The sequence below is a fragment of the Trichoderma atroviride genome, chromosome 3 (genome assembly GCF_020647795.1).
Source record: "Trichoderma atroviride chromosome 3, complete sequence".
Classification (NCBI taxonomy): domain Eukaryota; kingdom Fungi; phylum Ascomycota; class Sordariomycetes; order Hypocreales; family Hypocreaceae; genus Trichoderma; species Trichoderma atroviride.
The window spans coordinates 4,981,922-5,002,199 of record NC_089402.1 but is presented as its reverse complement, the minus strand read 5'-3'; the positions used below and the strand labels follow the sequence as shown (position 1 = coordinate 5,002,199).

Here is a 20,278-nt window from a genome sequence, read left to right as displayed (position 1 = left end):
CTATTTGCGAAACTATTGCCATGACTCTCAGGTGAGCGATGCATAATCCCTTTCTCATCCTTCTGGAATATTGGGCTTAACCATGATTGCAAGTGCCTTAATTATGCTATATCGCACAAATGACTACTACAAGGTAGCAAGGCACAATCCGAAGAGCATATTAACATTCACCTGCGCACGCAATATGATTATTGAAACATGCCGCGCCGAATCCGAATGGCTAGAGAAACACGGCTGGTTTAACAGCACCAGACCGTGCTTCATAGGATTATGTTGCTTATATGGCGCCGCTGCTCACCTGGACGGGCTTTGTGTGGATGGATTACCGGCAGAAGATAGGAGTACTCTCAGAAATGCTGTATCGGACTTTGCAAGGCGCTGGAAAATTTCAGGTATGACGCTGGTTTTTTTTTCCACACTGAAGGCAACGGTGGCATTGCGAAAGACTTGTTTTTCTAATTGACCGAGTAGACAATTTCTTGCGCCATCTTGATTCAGCCAAGAGAGTAAGTGGCAGCTAAAGACGGCTGAATCGTCCCGAAACTTGCCAATCCTGTATTTCTCCCAGTTTTAATTCATGTATCTCGTCTATATTTACATCTATCCTTTCGGCAATGCTCAGCCAATATACCTTCCGTATTTTGTCAAGACCTCATCCACCCTTAAGCGATCAATATCCTCCTCTCTTAAGCATACAGCCACATCAATATCTCCAGCGTCCGTCCTAGGCATGAAGTATATAAGACCTTCCATGGGCTTGAACCTGTGTCTTTTCGCTATTAGCGGGTTCCCCAGCTTTCCAAAGGATTGCTGGTATAGCCCCTGTCCAGCCCAGCTTGAAAACATGACATCGTACTTGGAAGCATCCAGCGTCGCTCCGTACACCAGGGAACCTTTGTCTTCAGTCTCTGATAATGCTGTCACAAAGCTGTGGATTGCAACGGGCTGCAGATTTTTAAGATCATCACGGAACTTTCCAGCGAGGACTGAGAGATCCATGGCGCCCGCAGCATCATCCAGTGGTAATTTTCGGTCGATGCAGTACACCATGTGACCCATGTACTCTGGAGGGACTCGCGTCTCTACGTAGCGCCGCGAATTAATGGCGCGGCAGAAAGTCGCAGTTGCTCCAGGCTGACCAGATCCAAGACGCTGAATTCGCGCAGCCGTGATCCTTTGACACACCAGCGCAGACAGAGCATCGTCAGTCGAGACCCAGGAGCCTGGCATGGAAGCAACACTCTTGAGTTCTGCTAGACTCGAACCAGGGAAGTGAAAGTACACCCACTTCGAAGGCACATCTGGCTCCGGATGGTCACCCTGAACGCGAAAGGGAGCAATGTCGGTTTTTGGCTCATCTGGGGCCAAAAGTCGAATGACGTTCCTACGATCCCGATTTCCCTGCTCGAGTTCAAGCTGCGTAAATGACTCGCCCCGGCAGGCCTTTGCGAACAGCCGAATCAGCTGAGCTAGACCGTTCATGTCGACAATATTGTGCTGGCCGGCGAATGTGACGAGTACACCACCTTCAATGAAGTTGGCTTGGATGAGCAGCACCGGAGCCGGCTCGATTGATTCATCGTACCCGACGGGAATTCCCTCTCGCGAAGACAAGATTTCGCCATCAAGCATCGACATTGGCGCACCTGCGTCCACGATTGTCTGAAGCGACGGACAAAGCTTGCGACAGTCCTTGGCCACCACAGGAGTGAGGCGAGTCCCTGGAGCATATGGAACGATTTTTGCGAGGCCGGTTTTGCCTGGAGCGGCTCCTTCGCGGATAACGTGCCCCGAGAGCCAAGGGAATGCATCTGTGAGCGTCTTTGCCGCTGCTTCAAGGTCTGCTGTAATGGCTTCGTCGGATACCGGCTCTGGCGTGGGAAAGCCGAAGACGATTTGGGTGTAAGTTTTGAGAAACATGAGTTGCCCAAAGACATCCTGGTATTTGGAAAAGTCCTCCATTATGTGTATCTGTGTAAGTCGAGTTTGTCTGCGATCGCGACGACTGATGAAAGCGAGATGTGCTATGCCAATGCGGCGACCTTGATAGAGCTTCGGCTGGCAGATGGAGGAATTGCTAGCTATCCCCCTCTTTTAACTAACGCGTTAAATTTATTTACGCAATGTGTAATTGATTCCAAAGTTATAGGCGTATTGCGATAAGCGATGGATGCACTATAAGTATTAGTGGCGTGCTTACATGTATGTCTGATTGTCTGAGTAGGAAACGTGGCACAAATGGTGAGGTGACGTGAGGACATGTACAGTATAAGTTTTAGAGCTGCAGTGCGGATTTGGGAAATTATTAGTTTATATTTGCCGGATCACGTCTGATATATTCGTGTTCCTTTAACCCTCATTGTACAGCCCTACCGCTCTAAAGGACTTGGCTCTTCTAATAATGTTCCATTACTTACATGCTATCTCTGCTCTTTGTTTCATTAAGGCGACATCGAGGATCGGCTGCGCCCGCAGGACCCCGCTCTCGCCCTATCGTTTTCCAGCAACAATTACCTAGACTAGATGCTCGACATTTGGCGCCTTTGAACTGCTGTCTGTTGAGACAAGAAGTCATGCAAAGGGGAGTTTAAAAGAAGAATGCATATGACTGTGCTACTGCGGCTTTATTCTTGTTGGTGATGTAACACTGTCTCAAAAATGGAATGTTTTTACTGCCTTGTGCACACAATAGCGGCTCCCCGCATTCATCAACGTACTATGAACCCCGCCTCTTCTAAGCAGAGTGTGCACTTATGAGACAGCAGGTTGGAATTGAGACATGGCTTTTTTACGTGATGGAGCTAAGACATTTAAAGTCCTTCTGTGAGGAATATTGACCTGGCTGAGATTTGGTGAAATAAAATCCACGCCTTCTCATATATAGAAAGTATATAGGGTATTTATTATGTGACTTGAAATTTCTGAGCTGAATACACAGCCCTTCTGCTAGGTATACTATCGCGCCTTCATCGGCGCAAAGATATCTTGCTATACTACCCAATAGTGATAAAATTATCCGCGGTATGTTAATAAGCGATGGCTAGCAGGCTATCCCTAAAGTTGTGAGACATGGAAGCCAAGTTATGTCACATCAGGCATCATACGCTTTGATGGCTTGAAATCCAACAGCACCCTTAGCTTGCTTATGTCTATGTTGGGTATTCGTACCTGCAAACGCATCTGACTTGGCCCAAAGCTTCGGCAGCCTCTTCCGGACTCTAGCTTACACGTAGATACTTTAGATGGTAGGCCGTGTCTTATGTCAGAAGAAGAGACGATGCGTATAAAACGCATTTAGTGACATGGACTAAGCTATTGTTAATCAAGCGCGTGCACCTTTGTTACTTGGATAGTTTTATTCAATGTGCCTCGCCTTTTATAGGTATGCTTTGTAAAACTAATTCATCCTACTGACAGATGGAAGGAGAAAATTCAAGAGGTACTCGGCGTAGTATCTACCCTTGGAAGAGAAAGCTGCCGACAACACGGAGAAAACGATTATTAATTAAGCTTATTTACTCCGTATTATGATATTAAAGTGCAGATTTGGAACGACAGCTAAATATATCTACCTTGCGCAGTTGGTGGCGCAATCGATGTTGCAGACGGGTTTGGTACCCATCTCAAGTTAACAAATGCTCACGATTCTAGCTTAACTTGTAGCGAGTCTAATAATCTACTCGCAGTCAACTGCTGTTAGTAGACTCGTATATCTCGTAGACAGAAGTCTTGTGCTTGTAGCTGTAGATACCCATGTCATGGCAGTGGGAAGAGTTCTGAAGCAATTCGACACGTCAGCTAAACCCTAGCGTTAAGTTCAAGATGCCCCGCGAGGCAGTTTGAAAGCCCCGCATTTGTTTGGTCAAAGGAAAAAATGCCAACACTCTAAATCTGAGGCTGAAGGGAAGACCTAGAGACTAGTAAAGTAGCCTGGCTGCTGACATGGTGCAATATTTTTGCTCATGCACTGTTTTGCAGTCAGCTTTGCTATTGAGACATCTGCTGCATTGGGAGGAAACAAGATGTTTAGTAGATATGGGAACCCAGGACAGGTTTCCATCTTGCCATCCTCTATCGGCCATTTGCCTACAAACAATGAGGCCCATTGTAAAATCTGGAGCATTTCAACGACACCATGCTGATCTTCATTAGGAGAAGGAATTTTCCAAAAAAGAGCGATCCCTAGACTGGTCATGGTCGAGCGATTGACTTTACTAGACGCATCAGCCGTGACGACAAAGGCAACGCGTGGACAGGAGGCTTGGAGGCCCTTAACCCGTTATGCGACGCCACCAGAGACCATGATTGGATGGTATTCGCGAGGCTGAGTTCTGATGGGGGTTTTGCTTCTACAGCTGACGGCGGGAGGCTTTCTTCCAGATCCGTGGCAAATGTTTATTTTTAGCTCTTTCTCGTAATGGAGATTCTCTGTGGAAATCGGGGATGCTATGCTCGCAGCATGAATGTCGACGGGATGGAGGCGCTGACGAATTAATTCACTAAGATGTGTCCGTCATATACCGTCATGTGAGAGACGTGTAGCTGGCTCGTACCTTCTTTATAGGTAGTATTGACATGTAGGATGTGATATCGCGCATGATGATCATTGCAGCATGGAGGAGTCGTGCCGCCATCTAGCCGCCCTTTCTTAATTGCAGTAGCGCCTCTCTGCGCCCCTCCCCGGTAGGCATGTTTGATGAAGCGGATACATGGTGAGAGACTCTCACTCTTTACACACAGAACAAATACAACATGTGCAATAACAGTTGAGGGTGCGTGTGGTAGGACAGCGCACAAGGCACTCAGCGCGCCCCTGAGCTTGTGCTACAAAACACGCAGCATTGCTTTGGTCCGTTCGATGTGGTATCTTATCGACGTCACTGTTTGCGCTCCCCCCGTCGCCAAGGCAATTGGTGGGGTGCTGCGCGCCGTGGACCAGTAAAAGCCCGCCAGTCTGCCTTCCGCCAGGACCACCCCAAGCCCCGACGAGACGCTACAGGCCACTAAACCCCCACTAGCACCTCTGAAACCGACAGCTGGGCCAAGGGGGTCATCTGAAGGGGTCTCTGGGGCTTCGGCTCCAGCTTCATTGAAACTCAGCAGCTGTGAAACCGCCGTTTGGTCTTTTCGCATCCTCATCATTTTCTCTTCTTTCTTATGCGCCTCTGCGCTCTGATTTGCGACAGACACGCCGAGAGATTGATTACCGCAATTACGATTACGATTTAGCGTCCAGCGACAAGATCCCCCGTTGTACCTGCGGTAGTAGCGGCGTTTTCCCAATTTCCCACCGACCTACGTGCTGTATCTGCTTCGTACCCTTTGCCAGCAACCCTAGCTTTTCGCGCGACACAGGTGATCTGCGAAAGTCGACAGAAACACGGCCCCGACGTACCTTGCATATTACCCCAAAGCCGCTCATTGGAGCTTCGTCGACAAGGCCCTGAACCATCCCAGGGTGCGCGCACAGGCCCTTGCTTCCTCCAAACCATCAGACGACGACGACGCAGAGTTGCTGCTGCGCCGCCTTCTTGGGCTCGACTCCATTCCACGCGCCACCAGAAGCAACGTGGAAGGGAGAGAAGGACAAGAACCTGCGCTCCATCATCGTCATCTACATCGCTCGCCACATCACCTCTACCTCTGCCTTTCTCTACGAGTAGTACCTAGTACCGTCCATCACTAGCACGGCCAATTGATTCGCGCCAACCATGTCGTATAATCGCCTAGGTATGTATGCTTGCAATCTTCCAATTGCCCCTTCTGACGACTCTTGGCCCTCGACCCCCTGCCCGCTTAATCTCGAACACCCACTTTTGCCCACTTCGTCCCTACGACTCCCTGTTGCGACATCTTCACCCTCTTCCCATTGCGATGCTCGACGCTCTTGGTTAGCTTCTCCCCAAGATCCCTGGGGTTGCGGCAGGCTACGTGCTACGTGCTACGTGATATATACTGCTAGCTGCCGTACAGTTGGCCCTGGGGCGCGCATCGTTGCGTTGTTTCCACCTCTCTCTTCTTCTCTCATACCACACTCACTTCTTATTCCGTGTTTGGCCTTTTCTTTGCACTCGACGACTGGCTCGCCCTCCTTTGGCCTTTCACCGCATCTAACGAATTATACCCGCAGACCACAACTACGAGGACGACCAGCATCACCAGATGGATCCTCGGGGTAACCCATATAGGACTCCGTCGCCTGGAAACCCGCTTCAGCAGGGATACCAGATGGACGAGAATCCCTATGGCCAGCATCATCCTCAGAATGCCCAGATGCCTCCTCATATTGGCCGGCTGGCATCCCCAAGCGATCAGCTACACATCAACCCCGCTGTGAGTGCTCAGCATGATGCTATTCGTAAACCGTCCAAGAGTTGCGGCGACTGACTGAGTCTTCATTAGGCCTCGGTTGATGCTTTATCCTACAACCACAGCCAGAACCCGTCCGACTACTCATTAAACCCAGAGGCCCATCACGATGCTTACTACAACGCTCCTTATGAACCGCAGCACGGCGGCCAAGGCTACGACCAGCACCAGGGTTACGATCAGCCCGGTTACGACCAACAAGGCTACGACCAGCAGGGCTACGACTATGACGACCAACGACCGATGCTCTCACATAATAACTCCGACCACCCTCTCACCCAGCAGGAAGAGACCCGGCCTGTTACACCACAGGGTGGCATCAAAAGATGGAAGACGGTGAAGCAGGTGCTTCTATACCGTGGCAATCTGGTGCTTGATTGCCCGGTGCCGCCTGTAATGTTGCGCGAAAACCCTCACGGCGAGCGTGATGAGTTTACCCACATGCGATACTCGGCTGCGACCTGCGATCCCAAAGACTTCTATGATGAGAATTTTACGCTGCGTCAGAGACTCTTCAGCAAGCCTCGTCACACTGAACTGTTCATCGTTGTTACCATGTACAATGAAGACGATGTCCTGTTTGCACGAACCATGGTTGGTGTTTTCAAGAACATTGAATACATGTGCAACCGCCCAAACAGCAAGACCTGGGGCAAGGATGCCTGGAAGAAGATTGTAGTTTGCATCGTCAGCGACGGCCGTTCCAAGATCAATCCCCGAACAAGGGCAGTGCTGGCTGGTCTTGGAGTTTACCAAGAGGGTATCGCCAAGCAGCAGGTGAACAACAAGGATGTGACGGCGCACATCTACGAATACACCACCCAGACGCACTTGCAGTTGACCAAGGACGTCGTCTCGCTCGTTCATCGCCGAACGCCTGTCCAGCTGCTCTTCTGTCTCAAAGAGAAGAATGCGAAGAAGATCAACTCCCACAGATGGTTTTTCCAGGCATTTGGCCGCGTTCTGGACCCCAACATTTGCGTCCTCATTGATGCCGGTACAAGACCGGGTGGTAGTTCCATCTACCATCTGTGGAAAGCGTTCGATCTGGAACCCATGTGCGGAGGCGCCTGTGGTGAGATCAAGGCCATGTTGGGTACTGGTGGCAAAAACTTGATCAACCCTCTGGTCGCAACGCAAAACTTTGAATACAAGATGAGCAACATTCTGGATAAGCCCTTGGAGTCGGCCTTTGGCTTCATCTCCGTCTTGCCCGGTGCCTTTTCAGCTTATCGGTATGTCGCCTTGCAGAACGATAAGAACGGCCAAGGCCCTCTCGAAAAGTACTTTTTGGGTGAAACGCTGCATGGTGGCCACAAAGCAGGTCTCTTCGAGTCCAACATGTACCTGGCCGAAGATCGTATTCTCTGCTTCGAGCTGGTCACTAAGCGAAACTGCCACTGGATCCTGCAGTACGTCAAGTCTGCCACCGGCGAGACTGATGTGCCCGACACAGTCACGGAATTGGTCCTCCAGCGACGTCGTTGGCTCAACGGTTCTTTCTTCGCCGCCATCTATGCCATTGCTCATTTCCACGACTTCTTCCGCTCCGACCATTCATTCTTCCGGAAAATTGCCTTCTTCATCGAATTTGTTTTCAACACCATCAACATGATCTTTGCTTGGTTCGCAATTGGTAACTTCTTCTTGGTCTTCAAAATCCTGATTACAAGTCTGGGCTCGGAGGATCTCCTGGGCAACGTTGGCAATATCCTGGGCGTTGTATTTGAGTGGTTGTATGGCGTTTGCCTGATTACTTGTTTCGTCTTGTCTTTGGGTAATCGGCCCGCTGGTTCTGGCAAGCTTTACACTGCCATGGTCTGGTTCTGGGCTGGTATCATGATGTACGTTTTTCCTTCCTTCTTTCACCTTAACTAAGCGCTCGCTAACCCGAATTGACTAGATACTTGATGTTTGCTGCCATTTTCATCGCCGTCAAAGCCATTATCGCAGATATTCACAGCGGAGGTGGCTTCAGCATTAGCGAAATTTTTAAGAATCAGGTTTTCTACACGCTCATCGTTTCCGTCATGTCGACCTACGGCATCTGGCTTATTGCATCTATCCTCATGTTCGATCCATGGCACATGATTACCTCGTTCCTTCAGTACATGCTCCTGACGCCAACCTTTACCAACATTCTCAACGTCTACGCCTTCTGCAACACCCACGATGTCTCCTGGGGTACCAAGGGCGACGACAAAGTGGAAAAGCTGCCGTCCGTCAACACCAAAGACGGCCAGGGCAAAACAGATCTTCCCGATGAGGGTGATTTGAATGCCCAGTATCAGCGAGAAGTCTCCGTCTTCAGCGTCAAATTCAAGGAAGTCAAGTCAGAGCCCACAGAAGCTCAGCTGCAAGAGAAGCAGATGGACTACTACAGAGGTGTACGAACTGGTGTCGTGCTGATCTGGATGATTTCCAACTTTGCTCTTGCAGCCGTGGTTTTGAGCTCTGCTGGCCTGGAGAGGATCACGCCTGGTAACGAGCAGGATATTGAGAACCAGCAAACAGAGCGATCCAACATTTACATGGCTGTCGTCCTCTGGAGTGTGGCAGCCCTGAGCAGCTTCAAATTCTTGGGAGCCATGTGGTTCCTCATCGTCCGTCTATTCAGAGGTGTCTAAAAAAGGCATTGTCTAAGACCCATCGAAGGTTGAACGAATTTGACAAACGTAGTTGGAAAAAAAAGATCGAAAGAAAAAAAATTATACAAAGCTCTCAGCGGGCTACGATAAAACATGGTGCTATTATCATTTCTTCTTGAATTATACCCCCTTTTATATATATTCTATGACAGGAAGGGAAAGCACACACACATCCCGACGAAATGTTGGAATTTTTGCGGTAGAAGGGAAGCAGAAGGGAGGAGGCTTGGTTTGTGTAGCCATCTGTCTTCCTGCATGCATATGTTTTTACGGCCTGTGTGGAATTTCTTTCCCTTTCTTTATGTAACACACGACGGGGCGTTCTTTTGAACGAATGTGTGTGAGTTGGTGGCGTTTCTCTTTTTGTCTTGTTTTTATTCTTCTCATTTTGCAGAAACGCATTTGCATAGCAGATATTTTAGAATACGCTAGATGATGATGAAACATTTGTGATTCTGAATATGTCGCTTCCGATTTGTCTACCATGGAGAAGCTGTGCCTCGCAAGTCTCTTAAAGAGCCACTAGGGTATTCAATGTGAATCTATACGCATCTAATCATAATATTGACAATATTTCGTAGCATAAGGTATACCATATCATATGCCTTGTATTCATAATTGTAAAAACGGAGAACCAGCCCAGTCTATCACAGTCCCAAACTCGCCCATCTCTCAAAGCAACAGGACCATTCATAACTCCAGTACGGCTTTTAGAAAAGCCACGCAACATAACGGTTGTAAAACTTACGCGCGCCCTGGCTGTCTGCGTTTTTAATCTGTTCTTGCTCCAGGTAGTCCGCCTCCTGTGAATCGATGATGTCTTTTCCGGTGTAAAAGTCGGCCTCGTGAGGCTTAACGCCTCGACTGCCGGTGAGGAGCATGTGCCCGAAGAGCATGGTAATGTAGAGAGGAATTCCAAGGTATCCTGTAATGAAGTTCTTATAATCAAAATCGGAGTCCTTAGTGCGGATGAAGACGTTGAAGTTCTTTGTCAAGCTGATAAGAATGACAAAGGCCAGGCAGACGACGGTACCCCAAAATCCTTGAGGGGCGACATAAGGCATGGCACTATCGGGGATGTTCTGGGCGCGGCGAGCGCGCAGGAAGAAGAGGTAGGTGACAAGGATGGAAATCCAAGTCAAAATACCAAAGATGGTAACAAGGTTAACGAAGTAGCCAAAGACCTGATAATCGTGTTAAAATAGACCCATTATTTATCACGAGGGATAATAAAAGAAACGTACCACCGTGCTGTTGGTAGAAGCGTTCATGAATGCAAGACACGAAATCGTTGCAGAGAGGGCAAGCGCCGGGTAGGGCACGCCGCGCTTATTCGTCTTCTTGAAAATAGCTGGGGCTGCATTATCTGACGCAAGGCCGTAGAGGGTTCGGCTCGCAATGTACAGATCAGAGTTGGAGGCGGAAAAGACAAAGACCAGGATGCAAGCATTGATGATGTGAGGCAGGATCTTGACACCGGCGACAGTGGCCGCGACAACGAAAGGCGAGGCGTTGGCACTTGTAGACTGCTTGTTGGCGAAGGCGAGATCCGGGCTGTTATAGGGAACGATCATGCCGATGAGGAAGATGCTGAGGCAGTAGAAGAAGAGGATACGGAAGAAAGTAAGCTTGATGGCTGCGGGAATTCGTTAGTGCCTGCAATGCAGAAGTGCAACCGGTAGGAAGAAAAGAAAAGAAAAACATACCCTTAGGAATGCTTCGTCGAGGGTTCTGGGCTTCACCAGCAGTAACACCAACCAGCTCGGTTCCAAGGTAAGCAAAAGTTGCGTTGACCATGACAGACCAGAAGCCGAGGAATTTGCCCAAAGGACCCTCGGCATACAATTCAGCAAATGCGCCGGGATTGTGCCAGTATCGGAAGCCAGGAGCATCGCCACCGGGGCCGCCTCCGCAAGCAATGACGAGAGCGAAGATGATGATGCCGACGATGATAATGACCTTGAAAGATGACAGCCAAAATTCCAGCTCGCCAAAGAGTTCAATTCCTAGGTAATTCTGAGAAATTGTTAGGATAGAGTAGGAAACTAAAAAGAAAAGGCGGAAAAAGAAATACACATACGACAACGATGATAATGACTAAGAAGATGGCAATCCAGACGCCTGGATTGACCTTGTCTCGAGGTAACCAGAACTGAATGACCAATGCGGCAGCTGTCAACTGATTCGGAGTAGTGATGATGTACTTGAACCAGTATCTTGAGTTTCCGTTAGCGATTTCACTCTCCAAATCTGTAAATTGCAGTAGAATCACAACTCACGTCCAGCCAAGAGCAAATCCCAAAGATGGATGGCAGTATCGCGTCGCGTAGCCCGTAAATCCAGCACTCATGGGTAGCCAAGCCGCCATTTCTCCCAGAGATGCCATAACACCGAAGACGAGAAGTCCGACGAAACAGTACGAAATGAGCAATGAACCAGGTCCAGCTTGAGCGAGAGCCTTGCCGGTACCAATGATGAGACCTGTACCGAGCGCGCCACCGATAGCAATCATAGAAATGTGACGGGCCTTGAGACCGCGGTGCAGAGACGTCTCAGCTGAGGTCTCCAAGCCCCGGATGTGAACATTTTCGAAGTTGCCCTCGCCGTTGCTGAATTTTTCGGCATCGTGGCCATACCCAGTATTGTTGGGAGAATGGGCGTAGAGCCCGTCGTCTTGAGAGCTCATGGCGGGGAGATTCTTGACAACTGATCGGGGTTCGGTCGCGAGAGGAGGAGAAAGCTGAAAGTCAGAAGAGTAGCCTATAATCACCTGGCGGCGGCTCCTCGCACAATACAGATACTCTTGGCCACCAGAGTCGTCGACAGCAGATGAGAAGCGACAGACAAGAGAAAAGACCGCGATGGATAGAAGGAAAGGCCTTCGCACGGAAGAGGCAGCCCCCGGAAGGTTATAAACGATACGGCTTGGTGCTAGGGCCGTCGGCATCCATCAGAGATGCATGTACCTATGGAGAATTACGGAGTATGCCTTTGCACCTACCACGGCCTATTAAGCGTTGGGTTTAGGTTTACCCAGTCAGCCAGGCTCGTTCCATGTTCTGTTCCAGCCTCCATGTATACGCACTTGCAGCATGTACAAGTACACAAGGAAGCCCCGAGGCTACCCCATACCAAGCCATGGGGACGTGCCCAAATCTCGACCTTGCTATCATCAGGCTAGGCCTATCGCTGGACTAGCCGCAAGCAGAAACGAGCAAAAAGTCCGAAGTTGGGTCATCGGCGGTGGAGAAGGAAGCTGAGAGAGGCAAAGAGCACGGCCTTGTGGGCTGCATTGACCGGGGGCGAGGCCTTTGAGGCTTGGTCGATTGAGACTGGAAGACCGCTCTTTTCCGCGATTGTGTAGTACTTGTATGTACTACTTGAGCGTCCGCCAAGGGAGCTAACTCTTATTTTTAGCTTGATGGAGTCCCACTCAGCACATCAAATGCTGTAGATTGGCAAGATGTTGACGCTCTGGCCAAAGCCCGGCGGTCTTGGCTGGGGAAAGTTGGGGGATGATGGCGCTTTGGCGGCGTAGAGTTTGCGTCCCCTCTATCTGTCTGTCTTTTTTTTTTTCCACATTTGTATCCATCACAGCTTTTCTTTGGCCGGCATGTAGATACGTATGTGTAAGTAGCATCTTGTACCTGAAGTCGTGGTTTGGAGCGATCGCTGCAAGGCTGCCGCATCATCGCTTGGTTCCTTTTTCTTCTCCAGCCACCCGAGCAGGTGGAGGAACGGCTGGTTTGTCTCAAGTTAGTGTTGATGTCCTGATTGCGTGCAGCAGCGGATCATGTCGCCTGACTCGGGCCCGGTGGCAGTGGCACCAATCTTGTTTGTGCCATGCGAGGGGATTGGGGCTGATCTCTACGCGAGTCGTCGCCTAGCAATGAGCGACCACAGACGTGAGCCGATGGTAGCATCCTGGAGAGGCCCTGGCAGTTTGCCACGAGTCGGGTCATTGCGTTCCTTGCCATCCATCGCCATGTTATCTCGCCCCGCCGACGGTCCAAGTCCCTTATCTGCTCGCTTGATGCTGTTAGTAAGTCATCAATATGAACAACGGCATTCATCGTATCTATAAGTTGAAGCAATGACCCAAAGCCATTGTCTCAGCTTACCGAAGCCCTTGTTGGACTCCAGTCTCGCAGAAAGCATCAGCCGAGGGGCCAATTCTGGTTACGTACCGAGAAAACTTGGGGCGAATTGGGGAATTGGAGAACCCTGGGAGACACAGCGTCGAATCAATAACGTGCGGGCTCCGTGAATACACAGCCCAAGCCATTCATCAGACGTGCCAAGGCCTTTGCGAGCCATGCTGGTGCCTGGTCCGGTGATTGATTGGATTGTGGTTGGTTGGCTGAATAGTGAGAGAAGAGCTGCTAGAAAGCGCCACGCTTTCATGGCGCGGAGGAAGGGTTCTAGAAGTGCGAGCTAGCAGGATAAGCACTTCGCTTAGCGCTGTTAGGGACTGTTTAGGCCGCTGGCTACCGTTAGCAGCAACCTACAGCGAGCTTCCGGCGCCAGGCTTGTGCCTGTTTTAGGCGCCGAGATGCGCAAATTTGCTCCCTAGCATTGGGCGCACTGATGATGTCTTATCAGGGCCGATTCTTATCTCTTCGAACCTTGTTAGCGACTGATTACATGTAGACATGATGTCGTAATTGCAGTTCACCTCGTCTCTTAAGCTTCTCTTCATTCACCCGTTTGCGTCTCGCAGCCAGCAACAACGAGTCTTGATCTCATTCAACTCTACAAGCCTCCAGTGCGTGCAAAGCGACGGATTATTTCTCTCGCCAATGCCCGCACTAAGCAAGCCTCGTCCGCTTTTGTGGACTCGCCAGTTCTAGGTTATCTTAAGGTTGTTAGACCCGCCACGCCACTCGCCTTTCGATTATTCTATTTGTCGGCATCAAGGATAAGCATTTTGACCTGCCTAATTGGGCACTTGACGTGATTTACCCCGGTCCTGAGGTCAAGGACCGCTGGGTGGCACGTTCTTGTCGGACGCAAAGCGACGGGATTCATCATGTGCGGCTGAGCACTGAACAGGAACAGAGCTGAGCAGAGCTGGCAGCTGTGCAAGAGACGATGGACTGCGCTATGGTCTTATTCTGAACTGACGGGTATACAGCCTTGAGAGAATTGGTTTCCCATGCTTCAGTTATCGATTTTCAAATCGTCAGCTGTTTGGACGGCATGTTGCTCCCGTAGCAGCTGACGTCTTTCCATCTACAAATCTCGCCATCTGCTAGTCATTGCAAAGCGCCTTCTTCCGTGCCGGTATCCGTGAAAGAAAGCTCAAATTCACCTCATCGATGTGAAGTACAAGAATCATCATCAAATTTTGCGCGGTAATATGAGTACCCAAGAAAATTTAATCCTCCTCGCTGTGTAGGTTCCTACGTAGCATATTCCCTGCTCAATATTTCGCCTTTTTGGGATGCGTAATTGCTCCGTGCGGTACTCTTCAACAGCCACTCCACATATAACAAAGTCTTGAGCTGTTTTGTTTGCTCATATGAGACGGGAATATTGATTCTCTTCTTGCCTCTCTCCACACCGTCTTTTAGGAGCATTCATTGTCCTCCAAGTGGAGGTTTCGCCAAGACTCTTATCAATTCTCCAATACGGAGAACTAGCTCTGGAAGCAAAGATCAACTTGCGTCCTTTTCTCTTGGCTCTTGGCATAAGCGTCTATGACTTAATCGATGTACATGTACTTTACCCCATACTCAGGAATCATTTGGGGAAAACGGAGTCGTAGGCACTACTCAGATCAGGGTTATTCAAGCGAGGCGTATGCCCCCATGGCTCCAACGCGGGGAGCGGTGCATCTCGGATGCTGTACAAAATCACCAGACACCGCCTAGCATTAGCATGCCAACTACATGTACCTAGTAGGCAGTGTTACTCCCGTTTAAAGTGTTTTGCATTGACAACTAGCCCGCTCCTACGCTGATCTCTTGTGCCTGCAGGAATTAGAGCTGAGTTACTTCCCCGGATCCCCAGCCTTGAGATGCAAATGCGACGCTATGAATGCTACTAAACGATACAACAGTATCGTATCGGAGCGTACTTTGTTTCACATGTTTAGACGGGGGTCTCGGCCAACGACCGGAACATCGCTCCACAGATAGGAAGCGTCCCAAAGCATGCCTTGCCACTCGTCACGAGCTCTTTCGGAAGTCGGGCCTGGATTCACGGCGCAGTTCACGGACCACGCGAGCACTGCCATCTTGTCTGCAGCGTTAGATCAGACCACCTCCTCCAGCTATTACATCCTGAGCTAACTTTGCCAAAGGATCACGAGACATGTCTCAAGGTGGAGGTGCCATTTAATTGCGCAACTTCTCCAGCGCCTGAGACAGCTTTGGTACGTCTATTGTAGCGTTGCAGCGATAGGCAGACACGGCTTTTAGTTTCCATTGTATAGGCACGTCCATAAGTAAGCTTAACTCAACTTTATTGCGACTACGTATATGTATAATAATCTACATGTTCGTAGGCATGTCTTATACCTAGTCTCGTGGGATCCAATTATAGCATCCAAGCTGCAGACGTACTTAGACCTGAAATTTGTCAGGCCAGAGCGCAGTGTGGAGAGAAGATGTTTCCATCAAAATAGAAGAGAGATACACGTATATTGTTGTTCTTGAACTGGCAATATCTCATTACTACTACGTGGTATATGTGTGATTTCGAGCTTATGATGCGAGGGCGCCTAAGGTATCTGTGTGGGTACCTATGCTGTCGTAACTTGCTCTTTCAGGCTTTGCTACATAGGCCTCCACTTCCCGACTTATTGGGGCTGTTTCACTTTCCATAATGGGCTGCTGTGAAGGATATCTTCAGTCTCTTGCCCATGCCAAACTGCTTCTAAAAGCTTACTTAAAATCGTATACGCCAAAAGCCTGGAATGTTTCCCGTGAACGAATGAGTACCTGCAAAAGGGAAGAAAATACATGACCAACTAGAGGATACGTGGCCCTTTGTTTGTGCTACGGCGTGCAGCAGTCAGGATGGCTAAGTGGAATTATTCGCTTTCGCCGAATACTAAGCCCCAGAGTTACCTGCTGAGTAGGCAATTTTCAGTGCAGCTACATGTAGACAGCATACATGTATTATGCGTAACGCTGCGAGAACCCGACCACGGAGGAATCAGAAAGGCAACACACGGCCTCAGACGGCTACCTTTAGCCAATGAGCACTCCCCATAAGTAATCTGAGCACTCTATATTGGTAATCTAAGTCTGCAAATGCCTTTGCGATTCCAAATTTTTATCGAGCCTCACCGGGCTTCACATTGGAGCTAATACACTACTATGTCCTAATTTGTGACTTAATTGTAGATGCGGCAGCTGTTTCAGAAAGATGTTCCTGTTTTTCCTTACATGCGAATACGGGACAAGCCACTTCACTAACCTGCACTGTGGACTGCCTTGCCGCGTTTCTTTTTCCAATTACGTTAATAGATGATGGGTACTCCAATTAATGAAACCTATAGGTCTCGCGCTGATATGAAGAGGCACTAAGTTTTCTCCAGGAATTTAAGAAACGCGCTGATGATGCCCTCTGTGCAGTGGACCTAGTAGGGATTTTCGAGAGTTAATGATGATACACCCAAGGCACGCTGAAGACAGTCCGCTAATATATGACCACCACTGAACTGTCGATGGTAAATACCCTGCATTCTTGGACAGGTCATACTGCGAGCATAGCTAAAGCTATTCAAGCCCAGAGAGCTGACCGGTTTCGAGTAGTGATTTAAATACCTTTGACCATTGATTTTGCTGTTTCGCTGAGTTTAACTTCCACTTGACGTTGAGATTGCTATTCACGATTATACTAACAACCTCTACGCCTATTCAAGGTTCATGAAGTATTGCTTGGCCATAGACTACGCTTCTGGGCAGAAGGAAATTGTCAAGATCACCTTGTCTTCTGTATCAGTTTGGGAAGAGCAAATGTTCAAGACGCCATAGATTGCCTTGCAACTGATTCGCAAAAACTACCAAAACGGCTATGGATGGAGTACAGTCTAGCTAGCTTTATTGACTTTTCTTACAATTGAAGTAACATTTCTCTTGCGTGGAACTGGTTTTAGGAAGTCAACACTCTATTGGACGCAACAGCAGCTAGCCAATGTTTATAAAGAATACGCATTGTATCTTGGCTTATCAAACCCTGACTTCCTATTACATTAGGTGTCGCCATCCCGGTTTGGCGATTTAGAGTATGCAAAGGTCCCGTCCCAATGTATGAGTAAATAAAAGTGCCCATTGTAAAATAAAAAAATCTGGCTAATTATTCAAGATATTGCTACTTATACATACACCTAGGTAGCTGTCCAAATTTGCCATCTGGGTTAAGCAATTACCGCTGAGACATATATATGTGCTTAATCTATCGAGGCCCGTACACAAATGTAGGTAAACACATGTAGGTACCTAGGTAAGCCTTGTGCTATGCCTGATGGATACCGAAATCGCTCAATCTCATCTGCCTATCGGCAGTCACCAATAGCGAACACCCTTGGGCATCTGACCCCCAATATGAGACCCACTCTATCCGACATTTGGTAATTCATAGATGCCTAAGTTCCCTTTACATCTCGAATGAGACTTTGACGCTTTATGTTATTCACGCCGTGGAAATCATCATGTCCTTTGGCTTCGGAATAGGCGATTTGATTGCGGTGGGAGAGCTTTGTTGGAAACTTTATTCGCAAGTCTACAAGGTTTCGCGAGATGCGCCCGAAGAGCTCCGCGGACTTAATCAAGAGCTGGGAAACTTTCACAACACCATCCAGCTACTGCTGGAAGAGCTCAAGGACAACGATTCGCTTTTGTTCAATTCTGGGGATGTTCGGATAGACACTGTTCATCGAGTCGTGTCGCACTCAGAAGAAACCCTCAAAAAGATGCAGCAACTATCTGAGCGTTATGCAGAGCTCCAAACCTCATCTACTGCGCAAGAAAAGCGACGCATGCTGCGAATTTATTGGGATCGACTGAAGTATACACGGGAGCTCCATAACATTAATGACTTGCGGTCCAAAGTAAGAGACCATCTTGTCAACTTCGACTGGGCGCCGCGCACTAAACAATTGACAGATAATGCTTCATAATTCTCAGCTAACTCTCATCCTGCAAGGTGCTCAAAAGTAAGTCATTACTGGCAATATAATGAAGTAAACTAATTGTTGGAAGTTCATCTTTGGAGCGTATAGAGAAACAAAATGCGCAAACCGACAAAAAGTTGGACGAGCTGCGACAACTAATCGTGTCCAATCCCGCCCAGCGAGATATGCCGATGCTTACAGCACCATTACATCCAGATATATTGATGGAGCTAACAGATGTATTTTTACAAAAGGCAGAGTCTGACAATCGACCCTGGGCCTCAATTGGCATTGATAGCTGGCTTCAAGCAGGGCAATGGTGGCTTATGAAGGTGCTGTATTGAAATATGCTGCCTAATGCAACCGTTGCTGATTAAAGAGAGCAGGCGCAATCACAATTAGCGACCGCTCCTCAAGTTGATGAAGAGAAGGCTATATACAACCAAGGATACGCGAATATTCTAAAAGCATGCTGGATATTGACTGATGTTATCGCCATTCACCCTCAACGAAGTCACATGGGCGCATCAAATGATCGCCGAGCGCATCATATCCAGCGCCTAACCCAAGCAAGTGAATTGAAAGGATGAAGTTTATCTTTGGTTACTAACAATAATGCCGCCAAAATAGGGTGCTATATATAAACTAAAAACTCTTTCAACCGTTACGCCTCGGTTGGAAGATCTTTTGACATACAGTTTGGATATTTGGAATTTGCCTATATCTACAGCTCTCACTCCAAGTCGTCAATACACAGGCGATCAGCCAGAACTGAGATGGCAAACGCAAGATGGACAAATAGTATTTCAAGGGTAAGAGTATCGAAAGGAGTCCACGATTAATGCTAAAATGTTTCACAGATTTGCCGAGTACCAAGACGACAAGCTGAAGCTACCAATCGAATGCATAGTGATCCTCGAGATGCCAAACGAGCAATCTACAACTAGATTTCTAAATTTGATCGCACAAAGCTCTATTGGCCAAGACGTCTTCAAACTTCAATGTAAGCATAAAATTTCCATGTACACCTAAGAAGCTGCTGATGTTTGTGTCCCTGATCTAGTACAGGAACTTAGATACCGCATACCTAGCATGCATATTCCAATAAAACTTTCCACGATAAAGGGTTAGTTCATTCATTCACTTTACAATTGAGGAGATACTCATGCGCTAGAAATAGACGAGCGGCTCTTGGGTTGCATTTTTGAATCTCTATCTGTTATGCGACGGTCTCTTATACTACGCCCCATGGACGCGTCCATGATATATTCAGTTGCGATTTTACTTACCTGTATCGGTGCTAAAGATGCTCTTTTTGACCATACAGCCAACTTTGATACAGCATACGAGGACATCAATACCTTAATTCGATCTAAACAACAACTTCAAATCACATCAGTGACGCATATATCTTCGTCTTTCCAGTTAACGGCTAGTCGCACTGTTGGACACCTTAAACAATGCGCTGATTGCTTTCCAAGCAAGTCTGATCGAGTATTTTGGAAGCTAAAACATCATTGTATTTGGATGTTGATCTACTGGTTCTCCGATACATCTGAAGCTTTCTTAAAGCTTTTTAAAGCTGTTGGATTTCACTCTCCAGGCTTTCACCCTATATCTCAGGGCTGCTTAATACTATCTTCATTATTGAAAAAGGATACAGAATTACCTCAAAAGTTCCTTTCACTTATGGGTCTTGAGTTGGGTTGGGCGCCCGACAACTTGGACAGCTTGATAGTTGCCATAGATGAAGATGATGTTGTCTTGTTACAAACGGCGATAGAGAATATCGAAAAGAAAGTACTCATACAAGGATGGAAAATACTATGGGCACACGCACAATCTTACGCCAAATTCTATGCCATGGACATCTTATTATCAGCACCTGGAGTGAGCTTAAATTTCCTCTTCCGGTCAGTTTTGAAGCTGGTTTCTTGCCATGAATGGCGAGAACTACAGATACTATGGAAATTTTTACGACCACGTATTGAACGCCTCAGCAATATAAACGATCCTCTGCCAGATCCCGGAGAAATCAATGCATTGATTCTTCAAAACTGCGGTGAAGCCATATATAAAGGGAGCTTACCGGACCTGGAAATTTTTCTTGACATTATTGAACGATTTCGAGTTTCTT

The 20,278-nt window shown here is 48.1% G+C and overlaps 5 protein-coding genes across 6 annotated transcripts; 2 read left to right on the top strand and 3 right to left on the bottom strand.

The window, feature by feature from the left end:
* Positions 1-618: 618 nt before the first annotated feature.
* On the bottom strand, positions 619-1,962 carry TrAtP1_006962 (uncharacterized protein; the record flags this gene model as incomplete). Its single annotated transcript, XM_014082240.2, has 1 exon — positions 619-1,962. One exon carries the CDS (start codon positions 1,960-1,962, stop codon positions 619-621), a length of 1,344 nt encoding a protein of 447 aa, XP_013937715.1.
* Positions 1,963-4,279: 2,317 nt separating this feature from the next.
* On the bottom strand, positions 4,280-4,765 carry TrAtP1_006961 (uncharacterized protein; the record flags this gene model as incomplete). The annotated part of the gene is made up of 2 exons (XM_066113334.1): positions 4,554-4,765; positions 4,280-4,483 (listed from the first exon to the last, which is right to left on the bottom strand). Exons 1-2 carry the CDS (start codon positions 4,632-4,634, stop codon positions 4,280-4,282), a joined length of 285 nt encoding a protein of 94 aa, XP_065969420.1. The 5' UTR covers positions 4,635-4,765.
* A 7-nt stretch (positions 4,766-4,772) lies between these two features.
* TrAtP1_006960 (uncharacterized protein) lies at positions 4,773-9,475 on the top strand. Of its 2 annotated transcripts, XM_014082241.2 has the most exons (4): positions 4,773-5,730; positions 6,131-6,333; positions 6,403-8,213; positions 8,273-9,475. In XM_014082241.2, exons 1-4 carry the CDS (start codon positions 5,712-5,714, stop codon positions 8,994-8,996), a joined length of 2,757 nt encoding a protein of 918 aa, XP_013937716.2. In that variant the 5' UTR covers positions 4,773-5,711; the 3' UTR covers positions 8,997-9,475. The 2 variants fall into 2 exon arrangements, with proteins under 2 accessions (XP_013937716.2, XP_065969419.1); XM_066113333.1 differs by having other exon boundaries at positions 4,773-6,333.
* On the bottom strand, positions 9,454-14,260 carry TrAtP1_006959 (uncharacterized protein). The gene is made up of 7 exons (XM_066113332.1): positions 13,693-14,260; positions 13,205-13,634; positions 11,297-13,046; positions 11,098-11,233; positions 10,724-11,033; positions 10,262-10,653; positions 9,454-10,201 (listed from the first exon to the last, which is right to left on the bottom strand). The coding sequence occupies exons 3-7, from the start codon at positions 11,962-11,964 to the stop codon at positions 9,728-9,730; spliced, it is 1,980 nt and encodes a 659-aa protein (XP_065969418.1). The 5' UTR covers positions 11,965-13,046; positions 13,205-13,634; positions 13,693-14,260; the 3' UTR covers positions 9,454-9,727.
* Positions 14,261-17,679: 3,419 nt separating this feature from the next.
* On the top strand, positions 17,680-19,478 carry TrAtP1_006958 (uncharacterized protein; the record flags this gene model as incomplete). Its single annotated transcript, XM_014082243.2, has 9 exons — positions 17,680-18,078; positions 18,134-18,183; positions 18,230-18,473; positions 18,528-18,710; positions 18,772-18,953; positions 19,002-19,144; positions 19,205-19,267; positions 19,322-19,370; positions 19,469-19,478. 9 exons carry the CDS (start codon positions 17,680-17,682, stop codon positions 19,476-19,478), a joined length of 1,323 nt encoding a protein of 440 aa, XP_013937718.2.
* Positions 19,479-20,278: the final 800 nt, after the last annotated feature.